General features: G+C 36.6%; 1 protein-coding gene across 1 annotated transcript in view; it reads left to right on the top strand.

Moving 5' to 3' along the window:
- RAPH1 (Ras association (RalGDS/AF-6) and pleckstrin homology domains 1) overlaps positions 1–24,267 on the top strand; it is a 52,524-nt gene that overhangs the window by 25,710 nt on the left and 2,547 nt on the right. The window contains exons 4-11 of the mRNA XM_009332147.1: positions 593–667; positions 10,115–10,192; positions 11,499–11,658; positions 15,326–15,447; positions 17,157–17,222; positions 18,686–18,829; positions 20,062–20,172; positions 23,897–23,995. Of these exons, the coding sequence (XP_009330422.1) occupies positions 593–667; positions 10,115–10,192; positions 11,499–11,658; positions 15,326–15,447; positions 17,157–17,222; positions 18,686–18,829; positions 20,062–20,172; positions 23,897–23,995 (855 nt within the window). The remainder of the gene's footprint in view (positions 1–592; positions 668–10,114; positions 10,193–11,498; positions 11,659–15,325; positions 15,448–17,156; positions 17,223–18,685; positions 18,830–20,061; positions 20,173–23,896; positions 23,996–24,267) is intronic.

Below are 24,267 nucleotides of genomic sequence, written 5' to 3' on the forward strand. Positions count from 1 at the left end.
TAATTTGGACTGCACAAGAGAAGAGAGACTTAAGTCCTTTTTTAAAAAAAAAAAAATTAATTGTCAGTCAAGTTTGGATTATTATTATGGTAACATCTTTTTTCTTTGACTATGGAAGCAGCAGCCAGTGTAGAAAGCATGAAACCTGTTCCTTGTCTCGAGGCTGACCAGTCTTTAGTGGCTTTATGTTTGCCTAACGGAAGTAGAATGTTCAGTTTTAGAAGACTGGCTTTTGAAAAGCGTTGTAAGTGCATGTTTTCTTACTTTTGTAGTTCTAAATGTCTTTAAAAATAAGTTGTCTCTTGCAGAAAAGAAACCAGTAGAAGGTAAGCAAAACTTTTCTTCATTTTATTGTGTGACATTTTGTGCAGGGGAAGATTAAAATAGTGTCCTCTATTAGCACAACTGCTTCTGTACTGGTGTATTAGGCTTGTAGTATTTGGGAATGTTCATGTTTTTACGGGAGGGAAATAAAGTGATGACATAGGATTTTTTTCCTTAAACTCTACTTTATCTTCTGTAATCAAGACGCTATAAAATTACTATACGCACTTCTTTTGACTTATGTTCTTTCTCTTTCTTTCTGCACAAGCACTCCTATTTGGACAGGGAAACCTCCCTCCTTCTGAGAAACATTGCAGGAAAGCCTTCTCACTTGCTGACCAAGGTGATGCTTCTTCTTTCCACCTGTATGTGACTATTTCTATGTAGAAAGAATGCTTTTGGTGTGTGCTATGCTCCTCCCACCCCTGCCCTTTCCAGGAACTTGTGCATTTACTTACATGATTTTCCTGATTGTCCAAGTTGCTTTTAAAGGCTGAATTTTATTGGTTGTTTCTGCAGATGTATCAAAGTGTTCAAGTTCTTGGCAAATACTTAATAGCCATGTCAGCAGGTAAAATGCCTTAGCTGAAAAGGAAATGTACTGAGCTAGAAGCTCTTTTGTTCCTATTCCCATTCACTAGTTTAAAAAAATAAAAGGTCACAACTGTGGAAAACATGTGGGAATATTCAGTACTGTTAAAAGGCAGTAGTATCCTTAAAATAAGTTCACTTGCTGTATTGAAGATAAAAAAAAAAAAATCTTGTTACTACAGTTTAATATTTTGAATGCTGTCTTGATATAAAGTGGGGAGAATATCCTAGTAAGACAGTGGTCTAATGAGCCACGTATGTACAAATCCTGATTATAAATTAATTTTCTTTACAGGAAAGAGGTCAGTAATGTACTAAGAGAGCACAAATTGCTGTTCACTTTTTCTGGTTCAGTTTGTTAAGAATTACATTTTCTATACATATTTCCTTTTGAAACTAGAGTAGGAGGGATGGAGCAAGCTATAAATCTCCTTGATGAAAAAACAAGCTAGGATGAAGAACATACAGCTTCACGTTGTTGAGAAAACTTTGAATGTTCAGTACCTGAGGTGTCAGATATGTCTGATGCTACTACCTACTGCAAACCACTCCTTGGGTTATTTTTCTAAAACAGACACTCTAGAAGAGAAACCTCAGGCAAGCCTGAAGTGACAAAATGTACCTTGGTGACTTCAAAACAATAAGGATAATGTTTGCTGGGCATAAGTAGTCTGTATTTTCCAATAAAAGTTTAGAACTAGTTTACTGCTTTTTCTTAAATACCTTAACATTCTTCTCAAAATGCTCAGCATGCATCTTGACAACAGATTTTCAGGCTGTCTTCTAGAGGAGTATAAACAGCCAAAACTAAGTAATTTTCTGCTCTTGTGATTGTTTTGCTTAAAATTTAAGTCCATACCTCTTTGCTTTCCCCCTGTCAGCTCCTTGCCCCCGCACCCCCAACAAAGCAAACAGCCACCAAACCAGCAAACCTTGCTTGATTGCAAATAGACTAACAATGGCTGTGGCACAAACAGAAACCATAATTTTCTCTCTTTCATCTCCATGTGTTTTCATATCCTCCCTTCTGGTTACTTATATATGGGATGAGTGTTGGTTAGCATATGGAACTTCAATTAAAAAAAAAATGCATAAAATATTAAGTGCATTGCATCATATGACCATGAACTACCTTGTATCAGTGATTCTAATAGACTCCTGAAGTTAAATGTTTGGATTTATAAATCTTTGTCTTGGCTTATTAGACTTCGTAGCCCTTTGAGTCAGGTGCTTATGGTGAGCTTGCTGATGTTCTGAGGATAATGTTTGTTGCTAGCTCAGCTTAGGACTGTCTCAGTGCAGCTGTGCCCTCTACTTCTGACTACTGAGCAGACAGTCCTGGTGTGGATACTTGCTGGTTCTCTTCTGAGCTCCTGCAGTGAGAAATATCTTTAGTAAAACAATGAAATAGAAGGCCGCTTTGCTGCTTAGACCTCTTCAGCTTGCTGTAACATTAGATAAGCCCCAGTATGAGAAGCAGTCCCAAGAAATGGGGCTTTTCCTTGCATATGTAGCAAGGTGTTAGATCAGTTAACTGTAGGATCATGTTGCAACTCTATGCGCTGGTGTCTCTGGTGTGTCAACTATTTCTTATTGTCTTACTGTTTCTTGTATTCTTCCCCTTCTTTGATCTGTCTACCTCTTACATTGAGAATAGAGACACTTTGGGGGAACGATAATAGCATTTTTGTCCTCTGGTAGTATAACTAATTGTAAAAATTCTAGTCATGGACTAGATTCCTTTTGCATTACAACCATGCACGAATACAGTTCCTGTCGCAGCATAGGGCAGATCTCAGCACAGAAGATGATCTATTCATTATGGCGTTCTCTTCATTTTTAAACATAATTCTGTGTGTTATTGTTCACACAGCATTCAAATCCTCTTTTTGAAAACAAAGAAGTGAAAGCATATCAGTGAAGTAAGTTATTGAATATTGAAAATAAAGCAATGTATCTTTTAATGTCAAATCTGCAAGCTTGTTTCCCTATAGGGTTGGAATTAAGCCATCAAATGAATACTGAAACCTAAGCTTATGGCTGTGAAATACAGAGCACATGCAAATAATTTTGAGAGAGTACTCAGGGTTGAAATATAACCCAGTTTAGGACATGAAAATAGGAAACAGAAAGGTAGCATGCTGGATTTTGAAGTTACTGTTTCTTCTACCATTCTGATGCATGTGAAGCTGAAACTACGTGCAGGAAGCCAGATGATGGTGATTTAATGATGCAATGCTTCAGATATGTGTGTCAGCATCTGGAGAAAAGGAATCATGTTATGCCTTCTCTTCTCAAATATCTAGTACTTCATTCTTTTCTTGTTGACCTAAAAGGCAGATATTCTTCTTATGAATGTTGATTCCCCTGGTTTGTAGATTTTGGTTAATACACACTGTAATCCCTTCAGACCTTTGAAAAAATCAGTTGTGAAGTTGGCTTCGTACATCTTAGGTCAGTCTGATTCAGATGTCCTCATTCTTGAATGAAGCATCTGTTTGGTATTTTTTTAATGCAGTTTAAAAATACAGCAGTTGATTTCTAATCTGCAAAGGATGTAAGCACGATCTTGAAAACTCTGGTCTCCTACAGCCAGTTTTTGAGGAAGTTGTGATGGCCACAACTGGAAACCACAAAAAAGATGTAGGTGGTTAGTAGCAGGGTTTTGTGCAACGCTGGAAATTATGATATAAAATTTTTATTCAACAAGTGGCTTTGTACTAATCCACTGTGATTATTGTGATGTTCCTGTGTAGCTTTAATGTCACCTTTGTCTTGGAATGAATTATAATAAGCTATTGTGGATACATTGTTAGACAAACAGCCTATGTTCTCAAATCTGTGTTTCTGCCCTGTTCCGCATATCAGTCGAGCTTTTTGTCTAGCTAAAACTCCTTGCCAGTCAGTCCCCTAGTGCCTCACCTGTTATGTTGTAGTCGTCTTTCCACTCTCAAACTTCATTACTGTGGTTCTAAGGACTATTCTCCCTCCTGGTTTCTTGTTTTCTCTTCCCTTTCTTGCTTTTTCCTGGTCCCAGATCTAGTACCTTTTCTCCTACAATTACTTGCCTGTAGGTAGCCCCAGTGAGAAGCCTAGCCTAGAGCTGTCACAAGACAGGTCCTGTTCAGAGGCGAGCAGGAAGATAATCTAGTGCAGATGGATGCTTCAGGGGGTAAAGAGCCAACGAAATTCCTTGCAAGTGCGTTTTGTTTCTTTTCTTCATTGCTACTAGCTTTGTCAAATCTAGTTTGAGTATTCTTTCAGGGGGCAGAAGAATGTATGTCCCTGCGGAATAAGATTCTATTCTGCCATACCTTGAAGTATACCTTCAGAATGGCACAAGGTCTAAGTTGGAGGCCATTAACCAGTGGTGCACCCCAGAGGTCAATACTGGGTCCAGTACTTTTCAACATCTTCATTAATGATCTGGATGGTGAGGCAAACACTAACCCTAATTTCTGGCTCAGGCTTAGACTAAGTCTCCCACCTCTCGCCCACACCAAAACCTACTCCTCAGCACTGGTCTCTTTGCTCCAGCTTGCCTTTGGCTGCCCAATTCCAGCACCGCTCCAATGGCCCCTCTAGGCACTCTCGCTTAGCCCTAACCCTCATAGACAAGCTAACCCTCATAGACAAGCTAACCCTCATAGACAAGCTAACCCTCATAGACAAGCTAACCCTCATAGACAAGCTAACCCTCATAGACAAGCTAACCCTCATAGACAAGCTAACCCTCATAGACAAGCTAACCCTCATAGACAAGCTAACCCTCATAGACAAGCTAACCCTCATAGACAAGCTAACCCTCATAGACAAGCTAACCCTCATAGACAAGTTGTTGATGTATGGGCTGGATAAGCAGTGAGGTGGACTGAAAACTGGCTGAATGGCCAGGCCCAGAGGGTGGTGATCAGTGGCACCAAGTCTAGTTGGAGGGCAGTAACTAGCAGTGTACCGCGGGGGTCAATACTGGGTCCAGTCCTCTTTAACATCTTCGCTGCTGATCTGAATGATGGGTCAGAGTGTACCCTCAGCAAGTTTGCTGATGACACCAAACTGGGAGGAGTGGCTGTGATGCCAGAGGCTTGTGCTGCCATCCAGAGGGACCTTGATGGCATCTGTGTTGAGGTTAGGCTTCTAATAGCAAAAAGTTTGTGAATGGTGCACAGAAGTAGAATAAAGGAAAAATATGGCACTACCCCAGTGTAGTGTCACTGTAATATTAAAAAACTTTTCAGGTGAATAATTTTCAGACGCAACCCCCAAAACAATACTACTGCTTTACATGCATTTCCATATCTATTAACATAATACAATATGGTGACAATAGGTCAGGAATGTGCCAGAGGTATAGAAAACTATATAAAGTTGGGAAGGAAGAAGGAGGAAATGTGGGATGAGTCTACGTTAGGGAGGATGGACCCTTCACCAGGAAAATGGCTGCTGTACACGCTCACACTTAGTGAGCTTTGAAAGTGAGTAATGTCTTATTTCCCTTTCTGCTTTACTCAGGTATAGGTTATTTTGTGTTATTTTGAGAAGAAATGCAGTAAAACATATGTTTTGAGAATGGTCATGAACTACTACTGTAAACACAAGTTCATTGTTTATAAATGGGCTGTGCCACCATTGTCACACATTGTTTTTTAGGGTAGGGGTGTTCTGCCTGTCCTAAAGAGTTTATCAGGAAATACAGAAGAACTGCTGTTAATATTCACTCATTTGGCTTTCCCCTTCCAGTGCTGATCACATACACACTTGTTCTAGTGTTCCTTTTTTTTTTAAATATATAATAAATGAAAACAACCAACAGAAAACACTCCATTAATGTGATTTATGTTCTGATTGATGCACATTAAACATGGGGCTAATAAAGATGTCTTGAAATTTTGGGGAATTAGGTACAAATTGAAATGTTAATATGGTGTTCTCGGGCAACAGGAACCTCTGTTTCAATAAAAACTCTGCAGGAAGGAGAGTCCTTGCAGAACAGGTGATTGCCTTTCTACCTGAGGCTAGACTGTAGCTGGGAAAATAAACAGTGGATACCTGCTTCTGGTCCTTCAGAAGTCAATGCTACTTGTGTATTTAGTTATCTTCTTATCTGCATTCAGAGAAAGACTTCAGAGACAAATTTCAAATATTAAACGTAAAAGAAATTTCTTCTTTTATGCATCGTGTGATCTGTGTATCTACCCTGCTAACTTAAGTGAAATGTGGACTTTGTTACTTACCTCTTATCATTTAATTACTAGCTTTCCTAAATACTGTAACCTTTCTTAAGTGATTCCCTCCACCTTTTTTTCCATTCTGCCTGTGATCTCTGTAAAAGGGATCAGTTAATGACACTTTAAATATGTACAATGAAACAAAAAATAAAACCCCAACCTAGAAATGTGAGGCATAAAGTCATTTGAGCAAGGTTGGCTCTGTCATAGCACACATCTTACATATTTAATGTTAAAACACAGCTGGAATATCTTTAACTGCACATTTAACTGGAAATTGGGGCAGGAGACTGTGATTGTCGTTACATTAAAGAAATCTTAACTTTAGATTTTTTGGGGGGTTATTCATTCCAGTATAGGCCAAAATCATTGAAAACTGAGTTCTGGTATAAAAATACAAAGAAAAAGTCATTAATTTAAGACCGTTGCATTGCAGAGCTGTGCTCTTTCAATTTTAGTTCACAATATGTTAGGATATTTTGGATTAACAAGTTCTTAACATAAGTATGTTGCCAAGCATTCTTTAAATCAGGTGTGATGTTTTCCATAACCAAAAGTAATTTCAGCTCAAAGCATTAAAATGCAAGTATAAGACTACTCCTGAAGTCGTCCCATTAAAGTGAGGAGTTCATGCTGCGATTTTACAGTGATGTGTGCTGCTACTAAAAGAGAATATCCTTTTCCTGTCAGAGGTGGAAATGATACTCCTTTATGTTTTGTGTTTTTACGCAGTGGGTATATGTGTCTTTTATGCTTTTCCATAGCATGTATGTGACCATAAAGGCAGTCTTATCAAGGAGTGGATTCTGCTGAATCTTTCTGCTGTGTTAATATTCAACTAGATCAGCTCCCTGACTGAATTGTCTGTGTGGCCACAGCAGCACTATGACTGCTGTAACTGAGAAGTAGTGCTGTGCAAGGGAGGCAGGTGTATCGGCCATTTCAGGGATTTACACTAGTATATGCCACTTGTGAAACCATGACAGCAGTCCTGCCATTTATGAGCATGATTATGACCTTTGGCAACCTAACTCACATCACTATTACTAGAAGGATTTACTGGCAAAGGAGAAATAAATATGTAAGTTAAATGTGATTGGACTGTATGTCCTGGCCTTGTTAGTTTGTGGTGTTGAATAGTTTACAGTTGCAGTCAGGTATTTTTGCCACCTGTCACCTTTCTCCGTGTGCAGTGAAAAATGTTGATAGCTTAGTACAAGCTGATTGATTGCACATGTTTCCTCCCATTGAGGAGTTGTCTTGGTTCCATGCATGGGGGAGGAGAGAGCCTGTGTTTGTGCAGTTTTGGGGTGGCTTCGATGGTGAGGGGATGTGGATGGCTGTTTTCTTGGGGCATTGGGAGAGAAATAGAATAAATTGTTGTGAGTTTTGAAGAATTCTGTATTTATTAAATTATTAAGTAATCAAAATAGATAGTTACTCTTCCTGCTCCAGTGAAATATCATTTGTCACATCAGCAATGATGCAACAGTGGCCTGAGCACTAACTATAAAGCAAAACTTGAATAACTTAAAATCCTTGACTACTATGTGCTTTCAGAAATTTCTAATTCTTGCTTCCCTTTCTTCTGTGCATTTCCAGCAAGGAGATTCAGATCTCTTTTTATAATTATTTGCTGGTTGAAACCCGTTCTTATTTTTACAATCGTAATTCTGGGGTTTTGTTTAAATTTAAACTGACTTTGTTAAACTCTAGTAAAGTATAAGAAATCCTGATCTCTGGACCCACATTAAAATTGAGTGGCAAATGAAGAGTAATTGGTAGGTGTTAAAGTAGTAAATCCTCAAAATCTTTTTTTGTCTACATATTTATTTTTAAAAGCATTTTAGGGAATGATGGATTATAAACTTTGAGATCAACAAAGATATTTTAGCTGTGTTAGCACAAGTATATGAGAGGCCCGCAGCTGAATCCTTGTTGCTTGCTCTCTTGTTGCTGCCTGTGCGCTGTAGCTGTAAAGTGCTCCGGCTGGGGTTTGCTATAGATAGTTGCATTGCACAGATGCACGGTGAAATGGGGTGGAACATTGTGCTGCTTGACTTTAGTGAGGAGCAAAACCACATGTGTTGTCAACCTTTGTACAGCAGTAAAGGTTTATGGTTGGGTTAATGAGCAGCTTTTTTAAACCATAAATTACAGTTTCTGCAAATGCATGATAAAAAAAGTCTCTTGCTCTTGCTGATTTCATAATGCACAGGTGCATAGCATCACTTTTAGAAACTTACAAGTATTTAAAGCCTTGTTTTTTAGTAATAATTTATTTCTACAGATGGAAGTGGTTAATGTTAAGGAAGAGGAAGAATATTTTAGAATTCTAGGTGTGTTTTACATTTAAATAATTCTAGGTATCATGGCACTGTTTGTTTGTTTTTAATAGAATGCTAATCTGATTTAACCTTTCTAAGCTATATGACACTATCATTATGGTGAATAAAAAGCCATAGTTCCCTATAGACTAATAAAAACCTGTGTTCCTGGGTAATTGAGTTCCCAGATAATGTTTCGAGCTCACATTATTCCTGCTCATGTCAACTTACTGGTTCATTTTATTGAAAAGAATTATGTTTCTCACAAGGCAGCCTATTGTCCTGTCTAGCTGATGTCTTTTCTGGTGCATAGTATGGTCACAGGTGTGAGGGAGCAAAAGCTGTTAAGTAAGAGTACCATAAGTAGCATAGGGAATACCTTTTAGCAGTTGATAGGAACATTAGTAGTTCAGTGAGAAGTGGAAAACTTAAACTCTGTGGATTTCAGGATAGCTGAATCTTGACTTTTACAAGAAAAGAAACCATCTAAATACACAGTAAAGAAACCACGAATTACATTCGTACAAGAAAGCAATGCAGAACTAAATGTCTATGGCATGCTGAGTGTTGTTGTGATGGGCTGTGCTACTTTTTATCTGAGAAAAATCTTAATTTTTCTTTTCTAAGGAGATTGAATATTTTGGAGGGGATTGTTTGTTTGTTTAATATGTATGTTTATTGTTCTAGAGATTTTTAAATAGTTATGATGCTTTCAGATGTTAGCCACAATGAAAATCCACAATTTAAGATTTCTAAAATCTGAAATCTGCATATGGCATCTTAAAAAGAGTGGTTGCTTGTTTAGCTGTGTATTTCAAATCCACTTTCAACAGAAATATCAATAATCTCCAGAAATTAAAAAATAGTATCGCTAGTCTTACAATATACAGATTTCTTTAGCATCAGCAGATAGAATAGGTTTTAATTATCTGAATTTTTAATGCATTTCCAGTTGTAACAAAAATAGATTACTTAAAAGAGCATCAAAGAAAAGAATGCTCATTTGTTTTATGTGTCTTAAAATACTTAGAGCAAGGAGAAATACAGCCTGGATTTAGTAAAGATAAATGGAGTGTTCAAGCTCCACTTACTTATTGCAAACGGATTTAATAGTTTAAAATCTTCCAAACCAATGTACATAGTGTGGAATCCTATTTATAGGTTTTGTTTTCCATAATTTGTGTGCTGTTAAATTCTGATATTTCTCAGTGTGCTATTTATGTTTTATGTTGATCAACCAAAAATGTATTGGGTGTGCTCAATTATACACTCTTGTTGAATATGTATTGTCCAAATCTATGACTGTAAATACATGATATGCTGAAATATTTGGTAGCATTGCACAAGGCTACTTACAATATGGAAGAACAGAGAAATGCCAAATGTGTCTATACAAAATATATGCCTCTAGTATGTTCTTTTGGAGATAAAGGCAGTTGTATTTCTAAATGTTAAACATATATAGTAACACTTTTCGTCTTAAAAAATAAGTCTTCATCATCACTAAGAAATAGTTGAGGATTTATAGGTGGGTAAATCAGCATTTCAGTTCATGTTTTAAAGCATGGTAGCCTCAAACTCAAATCCACTAAAACCGGACTGAAGTTTGTGTTAACTGGAATTCTGTGCTTTGTGTCCCCCTAGGAGGAACAGGCTGCTAAACTCAAAGCTGAGAAGATTAGGGTTGCGTTAGAGAAGATTAAAGAGGCACAAGTGAAAAAGGTAAGTTATTTTCAGTGGTTTATAAGATAGTTATTCACCCAGAAAATGCAGGCAAAATTCTTCTCGTTTGTGTCTATTACCCTTAAGCTGCCCTACATAAAATAGGAACACTGTAGAGTTCTGATCTTGAGTGATAAAGTACTTTCTCATCTAATCAAGAAAATCCTAGCATATGGAATAACATGTTTTTCTTGAGGAATAGCTTATTTGGCAGCTAGTGCGCATTGAGAAGACTTTGCCAACTTCCACCCAGAGCTGAAATGAAGGTCCAGCCTCCCGAGATTGCCTTTGTATGTTAAGCAGTCACACATTTAAAATTTGGGTCTGTTTTCTTTACAGACCCCTTCCCATTATGCATAGCAGGATTTTGCAGTGATAAATGGAATACAAGCATTCCAGACTATAGACAGGGAGAGTGGAGAAAGTCTACTGACATTATTTGATGCATTATCAAAGAATATAAAGTGTTCCTTTGAAATTTAGCATTCTTATTTTACGTTCGGAGTTTTTCAGTAGCTTAAAATGCCTTTTACAATTAGTGTTTATATAGCAAAAGCTGAAAAACTGTCCTGGCTGGAAGGTGGGAATTAACAAGCCAACCAGTGTATTACAAGTAGTACATTTTAACTTTTCCACCTGAACAAGGTGTAAAAAAGGAAGTATAATGATTGGCAAGAAGAATCTATTGTCTTAAGTTTTTTGATTGGTTTAAAAAAATGGCTGCATTTTTTTTTCTGGACAGTGCCTGTGAAAAGCCACTGTGTTTTTAAAATCAGATTTCTTTTGCACTAATGCTTCATGTTCCCCAGAAAAAGAAGATTTAGTATAGGTATATTGTTTACATAATCAGCGTTTTTAGAAAATACGGAGAAGCAGGCAGAAAGCTTGAATTGCAAATCTGAAAAATTGTGATTCTCTGTGTGCAGAACTCTATAGGTTTGTTCTACCTAGATATATGAGAAAAATTGTCACAAAGACACTTTATTAATCAGAACAGGACACTTTGGCAGGAGGGATTTTCTTCCTCCTTAACACACATTAAAGCACATTGTCATTGTATTTGGAAGACCTTTTATATTTACTCTCTTATACTGAAGGAGAACAGTATCTGGTTAAGTGTCCGTGATCCAAATATCTAACCATCATTTGTAACTTTTTTCATTTTGAGGGCATGTTTTGATTGAACTTAATATTTTACGCTATTTTAACAAAATCTTAGAAAAAGAAACAAGATCTTAAATAATGTGTTTTTATTTGAAATGTGGGAAATTAATCCTTCTTGTTTTCCTAATTTTCTGCTTAATAGTTGGTGATCAGAGTCCATATGTCTGATGACAGCTCAAAAACAATGATGGTGGATGAGAGGCAGACAGTGAGACAAGTATTAGACAATCTGATGGACAAATCACATTGTGGTTACAGTTTAGACTGGTCATTGGTGGAAACCATCTCTGAATTGCAAATGGGTAAGTAATAATTATAAACATTTATAATTCTTATCTATTGATGTAATACTTGTCTATATCTGTGTCCTCAGAATGATTTAAATTCTTGTCTTCATAATGTTCATCATCCTGTTCATTCATGTAATAAAGCTCATGAATGACGTTGTTTCAGAACGATCTGGAAATGGTTTCTTCTTTCATATTAAAAGCATGTCTAAATTCTAAGGTGTGATATAGGAATTTTACTAATGTCTAGTCACTGAGCCCCTTGGTTTTGATGTGTTCCTTCCAGAAGAAAGAAGTAAGGGATAATAAAAAACTTACCATGCATCTTCCTCTTTGTAAATAGTATTTTGTACTGATCCTAATAGCTCATACCACAATGTAAGTTGTTCATTTAGCCAAAGGATATAGCATCTGAATGGAAAAGAAGGGAAAAATGATAGAAAAACAATATTTTTAATCCCCATTATCAGAGAATTACATCAAAGAGCTGTTAAGCACCTTACCCGTTGAAAAGCCCAGAACTGAACTGAAATATCTTGATTTCAAATTAAAATGCAAATTAATATTTCCTCTCTCTTTTGGTGAAACCTTTTCTATTTCAGGCAGTATAGCATGTTAACTTTGCTTATTGATAGACAAAAAAGGCCATTGTAGGGTGACAAGGTATCCTTTGAATCTTCTACCTTTCATATGAAAAATAACATCTTACTAGGCTCAAAACCTTAGAATTTTAATAAATGAAATCTTAAAAGTTGCCTGAATTTGTACAAATTCTATGTAAATCCAAATTAGGTATATAACAATCAAAGGTGTAATTCTGTAACATTTTACCAATGAGAATAGTATGAATAAATAACCTTATTAGTTCTGCAATAGTTTTATGTTTCTATCACTGAAAAATCTCTGAATGTGTAGGTAGCAGGATTGTGAACTCAAGGCTCAACTGGGGTTCTTTCCCATCTTAGATTTGCTTTCACAAGATGTTTCCATTCACTGTGCAGCCTGGAAAGAATAAAGGAAAAAAATACTGGGAAAAATATTTTTAACTTCTGTTAGAAACAAAGAGCTAGGCTGCAGACAGAAAGATAAACATATTATCCAAATTGAATTTGGATAAATAATTGTGTGACTGAATTAAGATTATTTTGAGATGAAACCAGGCTTAACAAATCTCTCTTGTTGTTGGGTGTTTTGCAAGTATATGCATGCCCTACTGAATGGGATCAGTGACATACTGGAAATGACAGAATTTGACTGCTGTACTGGAAGAGTTTCAAGCTAAAGAACAACATTTATTATAATTACAGAATTTTAAATTCAGACTACATGATAAACCTAAGAGAGATGCAAGAGGGTGGAATTCGGTTTCCTCTTTCATTTTTCGGTTTGGCTTTCCTTGATCCTTGGTAGGGTAACTGTTAGGTAGTTTTTCATAGATTTCACACGTGGTTTTTTAAAAGACAATCGAAAATGCAGCCTGTTTGGTTCATATATTTTATACTGGAACTTGGAAAACAGATGAAAAAATGATTACAACAAAGCCCTCACCCTATGTACTATTGTGTATTGTATTGTGTTATTTTGCCAGTGGTTCATCTTTTGAAACATTTTTTCTGGCAATGCCTATGTAAGAGGAAGGAACTCCTTTATTATAATATTTTCCTTTAGTGGGACACAGAAGACTTACGTACCTTCACAGTGTATCTTACCATGTTGTCTTGTCAGTTGATTGCTCATTAATTGCGCAGTTCAATAAAATGCAGTGAAAGCTTTAAGCTAACAAACTGCGGAGAAAAAGACATGAGGCCTGTGGAGTTCCTGATTGTCTTTGCATTTTATGTGGTCTGCTTCAAATGTGTGTGGTTAATTAGTTTTTGAGGAGTCTGATGTAGAAGTCTCTACTTCTACTTGGAGTAGAAGGCCACCTGTTACTATCTAACGGTTTAACCAGGAGCTTTAGGTGTACTTTCAGAAGAACTCAGTGATATTTCCAGAATGCAGAATGAAATGCTTTGCCCAGTTTTACCCTGCAAGTTTGTAACAGAAACAACTCTGGAAGGTTTGTTTCGGTTGGGACAAAGGTTGGGTTTTTTGTGTTGTTTTTTTTTTTAGTTAGAGCAGAGTATGTCTATGAAGTATCTGTGAGTTACAGTGTTTTAATTTTAGAGAGTATGTTTAATTATAGGAACATTGTATTATATGCAGTTTTACATACCATAGGTACATACACACTCAGTGAATAAGTTGTTTCGTGTTTGAGTTCAGTTAGTGTTCTTATTGTAATAACAGTTGATCGGTTTTGAAAGCTCTCCAGTTTTGCTAATGAGGCTGCAGTGAGATTTAAGCTTTTGTATCACAGTCCTTCAAAGTTTTTTTGTTTTGTTCTTCTGTTAGGTAACACCTTTTTTACTTTCTTGGAGGACAGTATTGCTGTGTTGCTGATAGAGCTTGATGGAAGTCATGAGCTGTAACTCGAAAGCTTCCTAGAAAGATCTCAATGAGACCTCAGTAATGTTGTGTTGTCATCTCAAACCTTAATTCATTCCCTACAGATGACATTTTGTTGCATTCACTCTGCCTAGTATTCTTAATTACCAAAGACGTTGAGATGTCATCTGTCATCTCAGTCTTCATTAGTGATACCTCCTAGTTCTGGATGTGATCGGTGCCATATACCCTCTGTAAAAATGTGGTGTAATTGATTTTGTGGAAAAAAAGTGTTCTGCTTTCAGATGCTATTGAAAGGTCAAGCAAGTCCCAAAGGATTCTGAAAGAATAATTTGCTGAAATGCCATCGTGTGGCCTATGTGAAGAGGGAACAAATTGAAGAAAGCAAGATTCTACTTCAGTGTCTTAGAAAGGAGGAGAAAGTTGGTCTAGTGGTTTCCCAAAGATGTATTCTTCCTTATTTATTTTAGAATAAGGGTTTTCAGATACTTCTCTACCATTTCAGTAAATTTTCTTCTTTTTTCTTCCTCTCTTCTCTTTTGCCTATTTTCAGTATCTTGTACTAGTGATGACTATTTCAACAGAGTCTCAAAGCTCAGAGTTCTCAGAAGCCATTGTTGATACATCATTTATTCAGCAAGATAGATTGTATGAAATAGTGTCAGTTTTCAGACTTCTTCTACAATACCCCCACTAACCATGGGTATTCTGCATTTCGGAAGCATTTTGTTTTCCCTCTAATCATTGTCTATTACTTTTTTTGATAATTTACAAGTGAGATAGTGAATGGGGATGTAGAAACAAATTTTGTGCTGAAAAAGCTGCCTAATTTCTCCAGGGATTGTGTGGACCAGACTACATATAAATGTGATAACCTTCTTATTTGTACTCGTAACATTTGAAATGTTGTCATTTGAGTCTGCTGTGTTCATATGGCATGGTTGGCTTTGTCAGGTAAAAAAAAGAAAAACGCTTCATATATTGATGGAACTATAAGCCTGAAGAGACGGAAGTGAGTGTGTTGAGTGAGTGTATGTGTAAAATTAAACCAGGCACGTCTGAAAGTTGACTAAGTTCTTTTAGTTTCTTAATGTAAACTTCTTCCCCATTTTAGTAGACCTTGAACTCTGTTTTCTCTACGTATATGCCTTGTCTCCCAGATATGAGTACAGAGTAGTTTCTATCACAAAATGTGACAGATTCAAATGTATTTGCTCTCTTGTTATTGCTGCAGAAAGGATCTTTGAAGATCATGAAAATTTAGTTGAAAATCTTCTGAACTGGACAAGAGATAGTCAAAACAAGCTAATGTTTGTGGAACGTATAGAGAAATACGCACTTTTCAAGAATCCCCAGGTAAGCCTGAGGTTTATGTTGAGTGTGTGTGTGCATGCACACATGCATGCCTGATTGCAGTTTCTTACTTTTTTTTGGTAGCGTTCATTTTCATACTTTTATTTTGATACTTGTGTATATATTAAAATGCCAGGCAACTTTACATTTCGGCACTGTGTACATCCACATTGTGGTTGGCACAAAAGCAAGTCCCTAGCAAAAAACTATGAGCTGAAACAATCTGTTTGCTAATGTGTTTGTGGGTAATTTTAATGGAGATGAAGGCAAGCAGTTTCATGGCATTTACACCAATGCTTAGTGCTGTTCAAATATGTAAATGTGCACAAAAGGTGTTGACAGATATTGCTAATAGTAATGCCCCTCCACTGTGCATTCTTACATTGCTGGCAAGAAGGGGAAGAGAAAATCTAAGAGAATAGCTACTCCATGGTCAAATGGCAAGTGAAGAGAAGAGAGCATGTGTCCCTCGCTGTGGAAGCTGGGACCTGCCTCTATTCACCTGTGTTTCCTGTTCCCTGGCTAGGAAACCAAAGGCCCCTCTTCTCTCTCAAATGGCCTCAAAGGCCTCTCTTCTCTCAAATGGTAGCTACAGATTTGGTATTCAGCAGCAGTTCAGTGTTGTAAGGGAGTGGAGGAATTGAAACAGAAAAGTAGAAGGTGACTCTTTGAAGAATTTGAATTGAAAAGAACTGGATAGAATATCACTTGATCTGTCTCTTAACTCTTACCTAATGTATCCCCTTTCGGGGTCACAGATTATTTCTATATCTGTATGGCATTTATGTGGTAATTTCTTGGATTTAAACTGAGTATCAGTTTTGCATGCTCATCCTTTGACACACCATCAGTGTATCTGATTATTTTTTTTAAGCAAGAATTGAAAACCAGTTCTTATTCAAGTGCTTTGCAACAAAGCAGCAAAACTCTAAATTGTTTTTAAAAGCTTGTAGTTGATACGTTTACTATCAGTACATATGGTAGACACTGTCAACAAGAATGAGGTACCAGCATAAACCCAGTATCTCTCCTTGGTTTAAAATACTGAACTGGCTAAAGTTTGTGAATATTGGTTTTTCTCCAGTATAAGAGCTAGGGATTAGGAAGAGGAATTGTCCCAGTCCTTTCCAAGCTGAAGAAGAGTACAAAACTTCTTATTAAATAAGATACAGTACCTATGCACAGTTAGGTTCCTTTTAAGAAGACAAGGAGTATTTCATAATTCTTCATGAAAAATAAATATTGTTATTCAGCAAAACTGTCAGGGCAAGGTGGAAAGAAGCACATTGCTTCTGTGTGTGCTTCTTTGAACACATAAATAATGGCAGTATGTAACAAGTTTAAAGATCTCTGGGGTTTTTTTTATATTTTTGTTGTGGGATTTTCAAGTTCATAGTGTTTTTATTTCTGGATGCATTGTGCCAGGCAGCTGTTTGTTTTGTGGAAAGCCAGGACAATGTTGTTTGAGGCTTACTTAAAATAAGAGTATGGACTGATTGGTATTTCTGGAAAAGGTGGTTATAACTTAGTTCCATGTATTATTTGGCAGTCTTACAGATAGTTTCAATTGGACTACAAAGTTTTGTTCACTTAATGTATTGTTCTTAGATAATAGCTGTTTTTCTCTTACTACTACAGAAAGGTAAATGAGAAATGTTATTTGGCTTGATTTCAGAATGCCTATAGAAATATTAAGCTTTCTCTTGTTACAGAACTATCTTCTGGGGAAGAAAGAAACCTCTGAGATGGCAGACAGAAATAAAGAGGTGCTGCTAGAGGTAAGACTGCCAAAACAAAAAGGGCATAGTGGTAATTTCAGAGTTTGAAGCTAAACTCTAAAAGGTTGTGGTGATTGAAATTGATGGACGGAGCTGAATGTAATTCTGGAGCAACTGTGAATGGAATGTGTTACATTTGAGGTAAATGGCTGTTTTGATGGTACCCTGTTTCAGATAAGATCAGTTAATAAAAATGTGTCTTTATTTTGTTTAATAACTAAAATTCCATACACAGTGATAATCAAAATGAAATTACCTGTAACTGTGGCTAAAAATAGTCAAAATTTGCAGAACTGTCACCTGGTTTTTTGACCTGTGGTAGTAGAGATTTTTTTACTAGTGCTCTCCAAATGGTTATTCTCTACAAAAGTCTATAACATTGGTTCAGTCACTGGTCTATGTTAATATTTTAAATTTTGTTAGTAAGCAAAGTAGTTTAAAATTGTTTCAGTTACATTTTAAAATAAACAACCAAATATTAAATTTAAAAAATGAGTGACAGAAAAGGAAGTCAATTAGTATTGAACACATTAAATAGTTTACAGAACTAAGGACAAAAAAAAACGTGTGGAGCAAATAAAGCAAACAATAACCATAGCCTCCATAAGCTGAAAACTGAATGGGTTTGTGACAGTTTTGTCAAGATATACTCATGCTGAAGTGTCATAGCTTCCACTTGATTTCCAGAATAATGATTATGATTTCGGTAGTTACACAAAAGTAAATATTTTTGGTATTTAATTTTGGATTATACTTAATACAATTTAACTTACATGTAGCATATGCATGCTGTTAGTATATTATTAATATGGGTTTTAATAAGTGGTCATGTGAATACTGTGGATCAAAAAGATGCTTGAAGCCATGAGATGCAGAGGGTTGTAATCCTGTCTAATTCTTTCTATTTTCTAGGATTACTCATAAATCTCTGTGCTGCATATTAATCTGGAGTGTATTTAAAGCATTTGTTTTCCTCTGTTAGCTCTTTATAAATAGAACCTTAACAGAAGTTGCAGTGTTGGCAGTTAGTAGCAACAAAGTACTCATGGAATGAATTATAGCTGTATCTGACGGATGCGTAATTAGGTTTTGTGTATACTTAGACTTATGAGGCTAAATCTATAAGGTGACCTCGTGACTTTGAAGCCAGTAAAGCCATTGGGGGATCTATTACTGATAAGCAGCGGTTAGAAAATCTTTACAGTAGCTGCTAATATTTTTGTTGTCACTCTTGTGCTGAGAAAATGCTAAGATACCCTATTGTATTTGTCTGAATTATGTTATAGCTTCTACAATTAATCTCCTTGTCATATGTAGTATTTCCTATTACTGCATGAAAAAAAGAGCTGTCCCCATTATGTGTGCATTCCTGAAATAAAGAATTTCAGTCATTAAAAACAAACCACTGCATGCTGTATGTTCTGTCTCTTTCTCTCTTCCCAAACCACTGTGTTTATTGGCAGGAATGTTTCTGTGGAAGTTCTGTAACGGTGCCAGAGATTGAGGGAGTTTTGTGGCTGAAAGAGGATGGTAAGAAGTCTTGGAAAAAACGTTACTTTCTTCTTCGAGCTTCTGGAATCTACTATGTCCCTAAAGGGAAGGCAAAGGTATGCTATTTTAAAGCAATTTCATGGAATTGTTTATTGCTGGTAAATCGTGGACACAAGAGTCAGCCTTAAATTTTGGTTTAGCTGTGCCTTGCCTAGTGCCACATCCCTTAATTAAAAGTGCAGCTTTATCATGGAAATATTATGTAAATTATTGTGGTAGCAGTTGATGTGAAGAGTGTAACCCCAAATTTAAAAATACAAGAAGACAAGGGTCTGCTTTTTGAGTGAGCTCGGGGGTAGGTGTTCAGAAACACTTGAGGAAAAATGATTGGTGGAGTTAAGAGGCTGTCTTTTCTCAAGCAGAATTCAGATGAAGGACAAAATTGCACTGCAAATGCCAATCATAAAATATCAGACCAACTCCACAATCAGTCCGCATAATTTTATTTGGTTTAGTTAGTTCATACAAATGGGATTCTCTTTGGACCGATTTGTGCTAAGTTTTTTGAAACTGGTAAATATAATACCATTTCTTCAGTGTCACTTAATGCTGTTCTGCGTGTATCAATAATGAAAAGTAAATAGAAAGCTGCTACAAATGCATTATAACTTCAAGGCTGAACTACTGTGAGTTCAAGTTGTCCATGAATCCATCAGTCTTGACAGCATCAATTCATCCCCAGTACAGGAAGTCCACCTCCCACACAGCTGGCAATGAAGAGGAAATCTCTGTCAGCACATCAGCTCCCTTTAGAGCTGGATACATCTCAGATGTTCTTTCCACAGCCTTTTGCTTCGTTAGAACAATCTATATGCAAGATAGTCTGTTGAAATTCTGTGCCCTACAATCACGGCCAAACATAATTAGAATTATACTCACGGTCACATTGAAATTTGGACACCTTGATTATTACCAAGACAAAATGTAACCAGCAGCTGTTAAAAAGTTCCTGGTCAACCAGTCCTATTTATTTTCTCCTGATACCAACTCTGAATAAACATTAGTAGTCTGGTGTAAAATGTTGTCAAAAGGCAAAATGCAGACAAAACGCAAAAAACCAGACTGAATTTGGAAGAGGATGTCCTGGTTAAAAATGAATGTCTGATTTAAGAGTTTATGCGTGGCTGTATCGCCTTCTTGTATTGGTGGTTTTCGAATCAGATTGAAACTAATATTAGACCTTAACTAGACCTTATATTAGTATTGGATCTTAACACTGGACTGACTTTGTCACTGTGTGGTTTTCATATAAAGATATTCTGTAAATGATTATTTTTGTATTTAATAGGTCTCGCGGGATCTTGTGTGCTTTCTACAGTTAGATCATGTCAATGTTTACTATGGACAGGACTATCGGAACAAATACAAAGCACCCACAGACTATTGTTTAGTGCTAAAGGTAACTTGTTAATTATTTTAAAAATTCTCATACTGAAAAGAGCAATTAAAGACCTTGAAACATTTCCACACTAATCTTAGTCCCTTATAGTAACTATGCTTCCTAATTGTGAGCAAGAGCTGATTAACATAATATTAATCCTGGGAGAGATTATAATTTAGAATACACTTCCTATACTAATATAACAATGGGAAAACTATGCCTGACGGTTTTCAGGGCAAATGTCTCAATTATTTTCATCCTGCACATGAGAAATCTAAATTGCTGTAAGTTACAGTGACAATGAGAAAGTAATGTTTAACTATGTTTTCTGTGGAGTTGTTGTAAAGAGCCTCCTTGACAGAAATACAGTTAAAAAAAAGAGAATGCCATGCGGGGACTAGTGCAGAGGGAAGAAATGGCTATGAATCACTTTCTTCCCCATCAAGCTGACAGATTTCCTCCTCCTGCCGGAAGATCTGTGTGGATTGCATGGTGGGGGAGGAAAAAAGATCATAGTGAGTAACAGAAGAATCCAGAATACTGGATTCATCTAGCACCCTAGGTTTCTCTGACAGTGGACTTCCTTTATAAGCTGCTTAGGGAAAAATTAGAAGTACAGGACAGTCTTGCAGAGATACTTCCACAGAATACTTTTTCAGCCTTTAGAAATTTAGGGAGCCAGGGAGTGGATCTTGGCTGTTCAATGGCCCTAGGTGTATTCTTACTCTTTGAGTATGCCCTGTCTCTTTTGGCATTCCAAGAAACTTTGAGAATGCTGCAGCAGTTAGGTACACCTTGTATGCTCTTTTACTTGCTCTGAGCCATCAGTTGCTTTCTATTTCGTTTTCCCCTAGTTCTTATATAGGAAGTGAACAGTTAGTGAACAATTGTTGCCTGTTCTCCATGCTCCTCAGGACTTTGTAAACGTTTTTATATTGCCCTGAATTGTCTTACTTTCAGACTAATGAATCCCAGTCTATTTAATTGTTCATCATACTCTAAAACATAACGCTAAACTCTTTTTGTCCCTTCGGCAACTCTATACCTTGCAACAATTCAGGTTCAGTGAGATAATACCCCTTGAAACGCTAACTTCAGGGAGTTGCCATCTTCTCAGAGTGTAGGTCCAGAGTTGTGCAGAAATTGGTATTAGAGAGTCAAGCCTACCCGTATTGCCCAACCTGAGGGAAAGGGAATGCTGTAAAGGAAGAAACTTCAGAGTATAAAGGACAGGTAGAATGAACAAGTAGAAAATAATGTTATGAAAGCAGTGACCTGATCTTAAACTGTGAGATTAATAACTTGAGCACTTCAAGTTATTTTAAATTGCGTCAACTCATCTCCCAGTCTCTTGACTCCCACACAGTATTCAAAATGGTGTCAGCTCCTGCAAGATAGCTAGCTACAAAGCTGTTTTAAAACAGGTTTTCACAGTATGTTCATAGCAAGTAAAGTGTCTTCATGGATTTGAAAATGGTATGAGTAACAAGAGATGGTTATAGTTGTACTTACAGTTTTCCTTTGACCTCTTACTGTCCCTGATTTGTAGCTCATGTGGTGTTGCATATGTCGGTACATTAGAATGTTTTATGTGCCTGGAGTGTGTGGCTGCCTGTTCACTGTGTGAAAAAAGGATTTCATCTTCTGGTAGACGGGGCAACATGCATGTGGGCTCACTGAGAGGTGGACACTGAATATCAAATATGGGACATGATATTAAGGGAGAAAGCATACAGCTGAAACTGGAAATATTTTCCATGTTCTTATAGGTCATTGGTACAGTTAATTGAATGCAATTAAAAGCAAAAATGTTAGTTTGTAGATATTTATAAATTCCTTGAAGTAAATTGATTTCTTCTGCTTACATGTCACTTTCTATCCGCATCATTTTGACAGGTTAATAGTGAATTATTTTTTCAGACTTGTTGACCAGACAGGATAAACCAGACTAAGTCTTATCTAAGTAGATTTTTTTTAAAAAGTATTGCTATTTTGAGCATAAATGAAGACATGAAGATATTAAAGTCAAATTTTAATGTGTCTAAATTGTCCCTTATTGGCTTATTTAGGTAAATTAGTGGGGTAGAGTTAGTCGGGTAACTTAGACAAAGTGAAGCTATGTTTTCAGTGTGGAACTGATGAATCACCGAATTACTATATTTAGCAGGATTGTGTTCTGCCTTCCTCAATTCTTAAAATGTTACATCGGTGTTTTATATTAGTACCAACGTACAGAAGCCATACAGGTTTTTTTTAATAGAAACTCAGTTTTGTGCCCCAAAGATTCACTAAGCTGGGAAATGTCTTCAAAACATGAACATGTTTTTGGAGAGCTGAATGGCAAATACAAACTCAAAGGCCGGTTCTCACTGAAGTCCAGAATGGATTTGTCTTTACATGTTTGCTTCCTTTGTCTAACTTGAACCTTACTGTTATGGTGCTACGCTATTGTTAAATATAAAGTTCATTTGCTAGTATATATTAGCTCCTTGGTCCTAAATGTTAGATTTCTGAGAGGTTCTTTTATTTCTATATAGCCAGATTTTTTAACAAGTCCGGGGAAAAGATGGCTTGTTAGCAAAGTCATTTTTTTGTGCTTCTATAGACTCTTCTTTGTTATACAACATGTATGTGAAAGAGGCTGGTAGTGAAAAATGAAAACAATTATCTAATACCATAATGAAGTTAGTTATATATATTCTGTTTATGGAGATAAACATGTTCATGTTCATTTTGAAATAATTATGTTTGGAAGACAAAAGGAGAAGGTATTCTGAAAAGAGATTAGAAGTTCTTTGATACATGTTTCAGATAGTCTTCAGTAAAACTTAAGTACCTACGATCATCTAGCAAAACTGTGTGTCACTGAACTGTAAGCCGACAGAGGAAATTATAAGAACTTGAGTATTTACAGTTGCCCCGACAGCTGTGAGACATGTAACTTCTACAGCATGGACAGGAAACAACTGAATAATCCATCTAGAATGATTTCCAGTGTCTGCTTTTTTGAAAAATATACATTTCTTTCTTGACTGCTGAATTGATAAATACAGCACCTTTTCTGTTTTCTATACATGCATGTGGGAGCAGCAAGTATTTATATGATAGCCCCGTATCAGTAGGGTGGGGACCTTGAAGGCTCTACAAGCTGAAAATGGAATTGTGCTTAATAGCGTGTCATTTGTGGAGTGTCTCACTCAAGCCATACAAAAGCAGAGAAGACCAGTGTGTTTGTTTTCCTCCAGTTTGTTTTGGTGTGAGAGGAAGGTGAAATATATTAGTTGTTTCCCTCAGGTGGTGAGTTAGTCCACAGAGCAGTGAAAGGAGACAACTCTTTAGTCTTTGGCAGTCTCTTGCTTGTGTTTAGAAAAGGTTTTTAAAAGCTGAGACTGTTCTGACAATTTGGCTTGAATGTATAAAGATTTCTAAAGAACTTTACAGGTACAGAAGACTCTGTTGGTAGGTAGAAGGTACAGCACTAAAATACTGAAAGATTCACCCTTTCTTAGTGTTTCAAACCTGAAGTCAGTGCACACTGGACACACTGCCAATCTATCTGTGAAGCAACCCCCACTGCCACCTCCTGAAATACTCTCAAACATTTTTAAGTGGGCTCAAAATACAGACTACTGTTGAAGAGCTTCCAGCACTAAGTTTGTCTCTATAGACCTCAACAGATAAATGGTTTTCCTTGCATTCCTAACTATTAAAATATTGATGAGGATTAACAATTTTTCTGCAGCATCCTCAGATCCAGAAGAAATCCCAGTATATAAAGTATCTTTGCTGTGATGATGTAAGAACTCTACACCAATGGATCAATGGCATCCGCATTGCTAAGGTAACCTCCTCTAGGCAGTCTTGCACTGCTACCGTGAGTTGTTGTCAGTATCGGTTTGAAACCATTTACAGTTACTTAGCAAATACATGCTGAATCTAACTTCCCATGAATTGTACAGTCTTCTTACATATTTCATTCCCTAGCAAAATTGTTAGGCTTTGTTATGATAATTCAGTAATTGGGCCCTTTCTTCTTGTTTCTGCTGCACCTCTTTGTCACATGATGAAGTTCTAACATGGCTAGATTTTAGCCAGCTCCCTTACAGATTTTAA

This window comes from Pygoscelis adeliae, unplaced genomic scaffold (genome assembly GCF_000699105.1).
Source record: "Pygoscelis adeliae isolate BGI_AS28 unplaced genomic scaffold, ASM69910v1 Scaffold160, whole genome shotgun sequence".
Lineage (NCBI taxonomy): Eukaryota > Metazoa > Chordata > Aves > Sphenisciformes > Spheniscidae > Pygoscelis > Pygoscelis adeliae.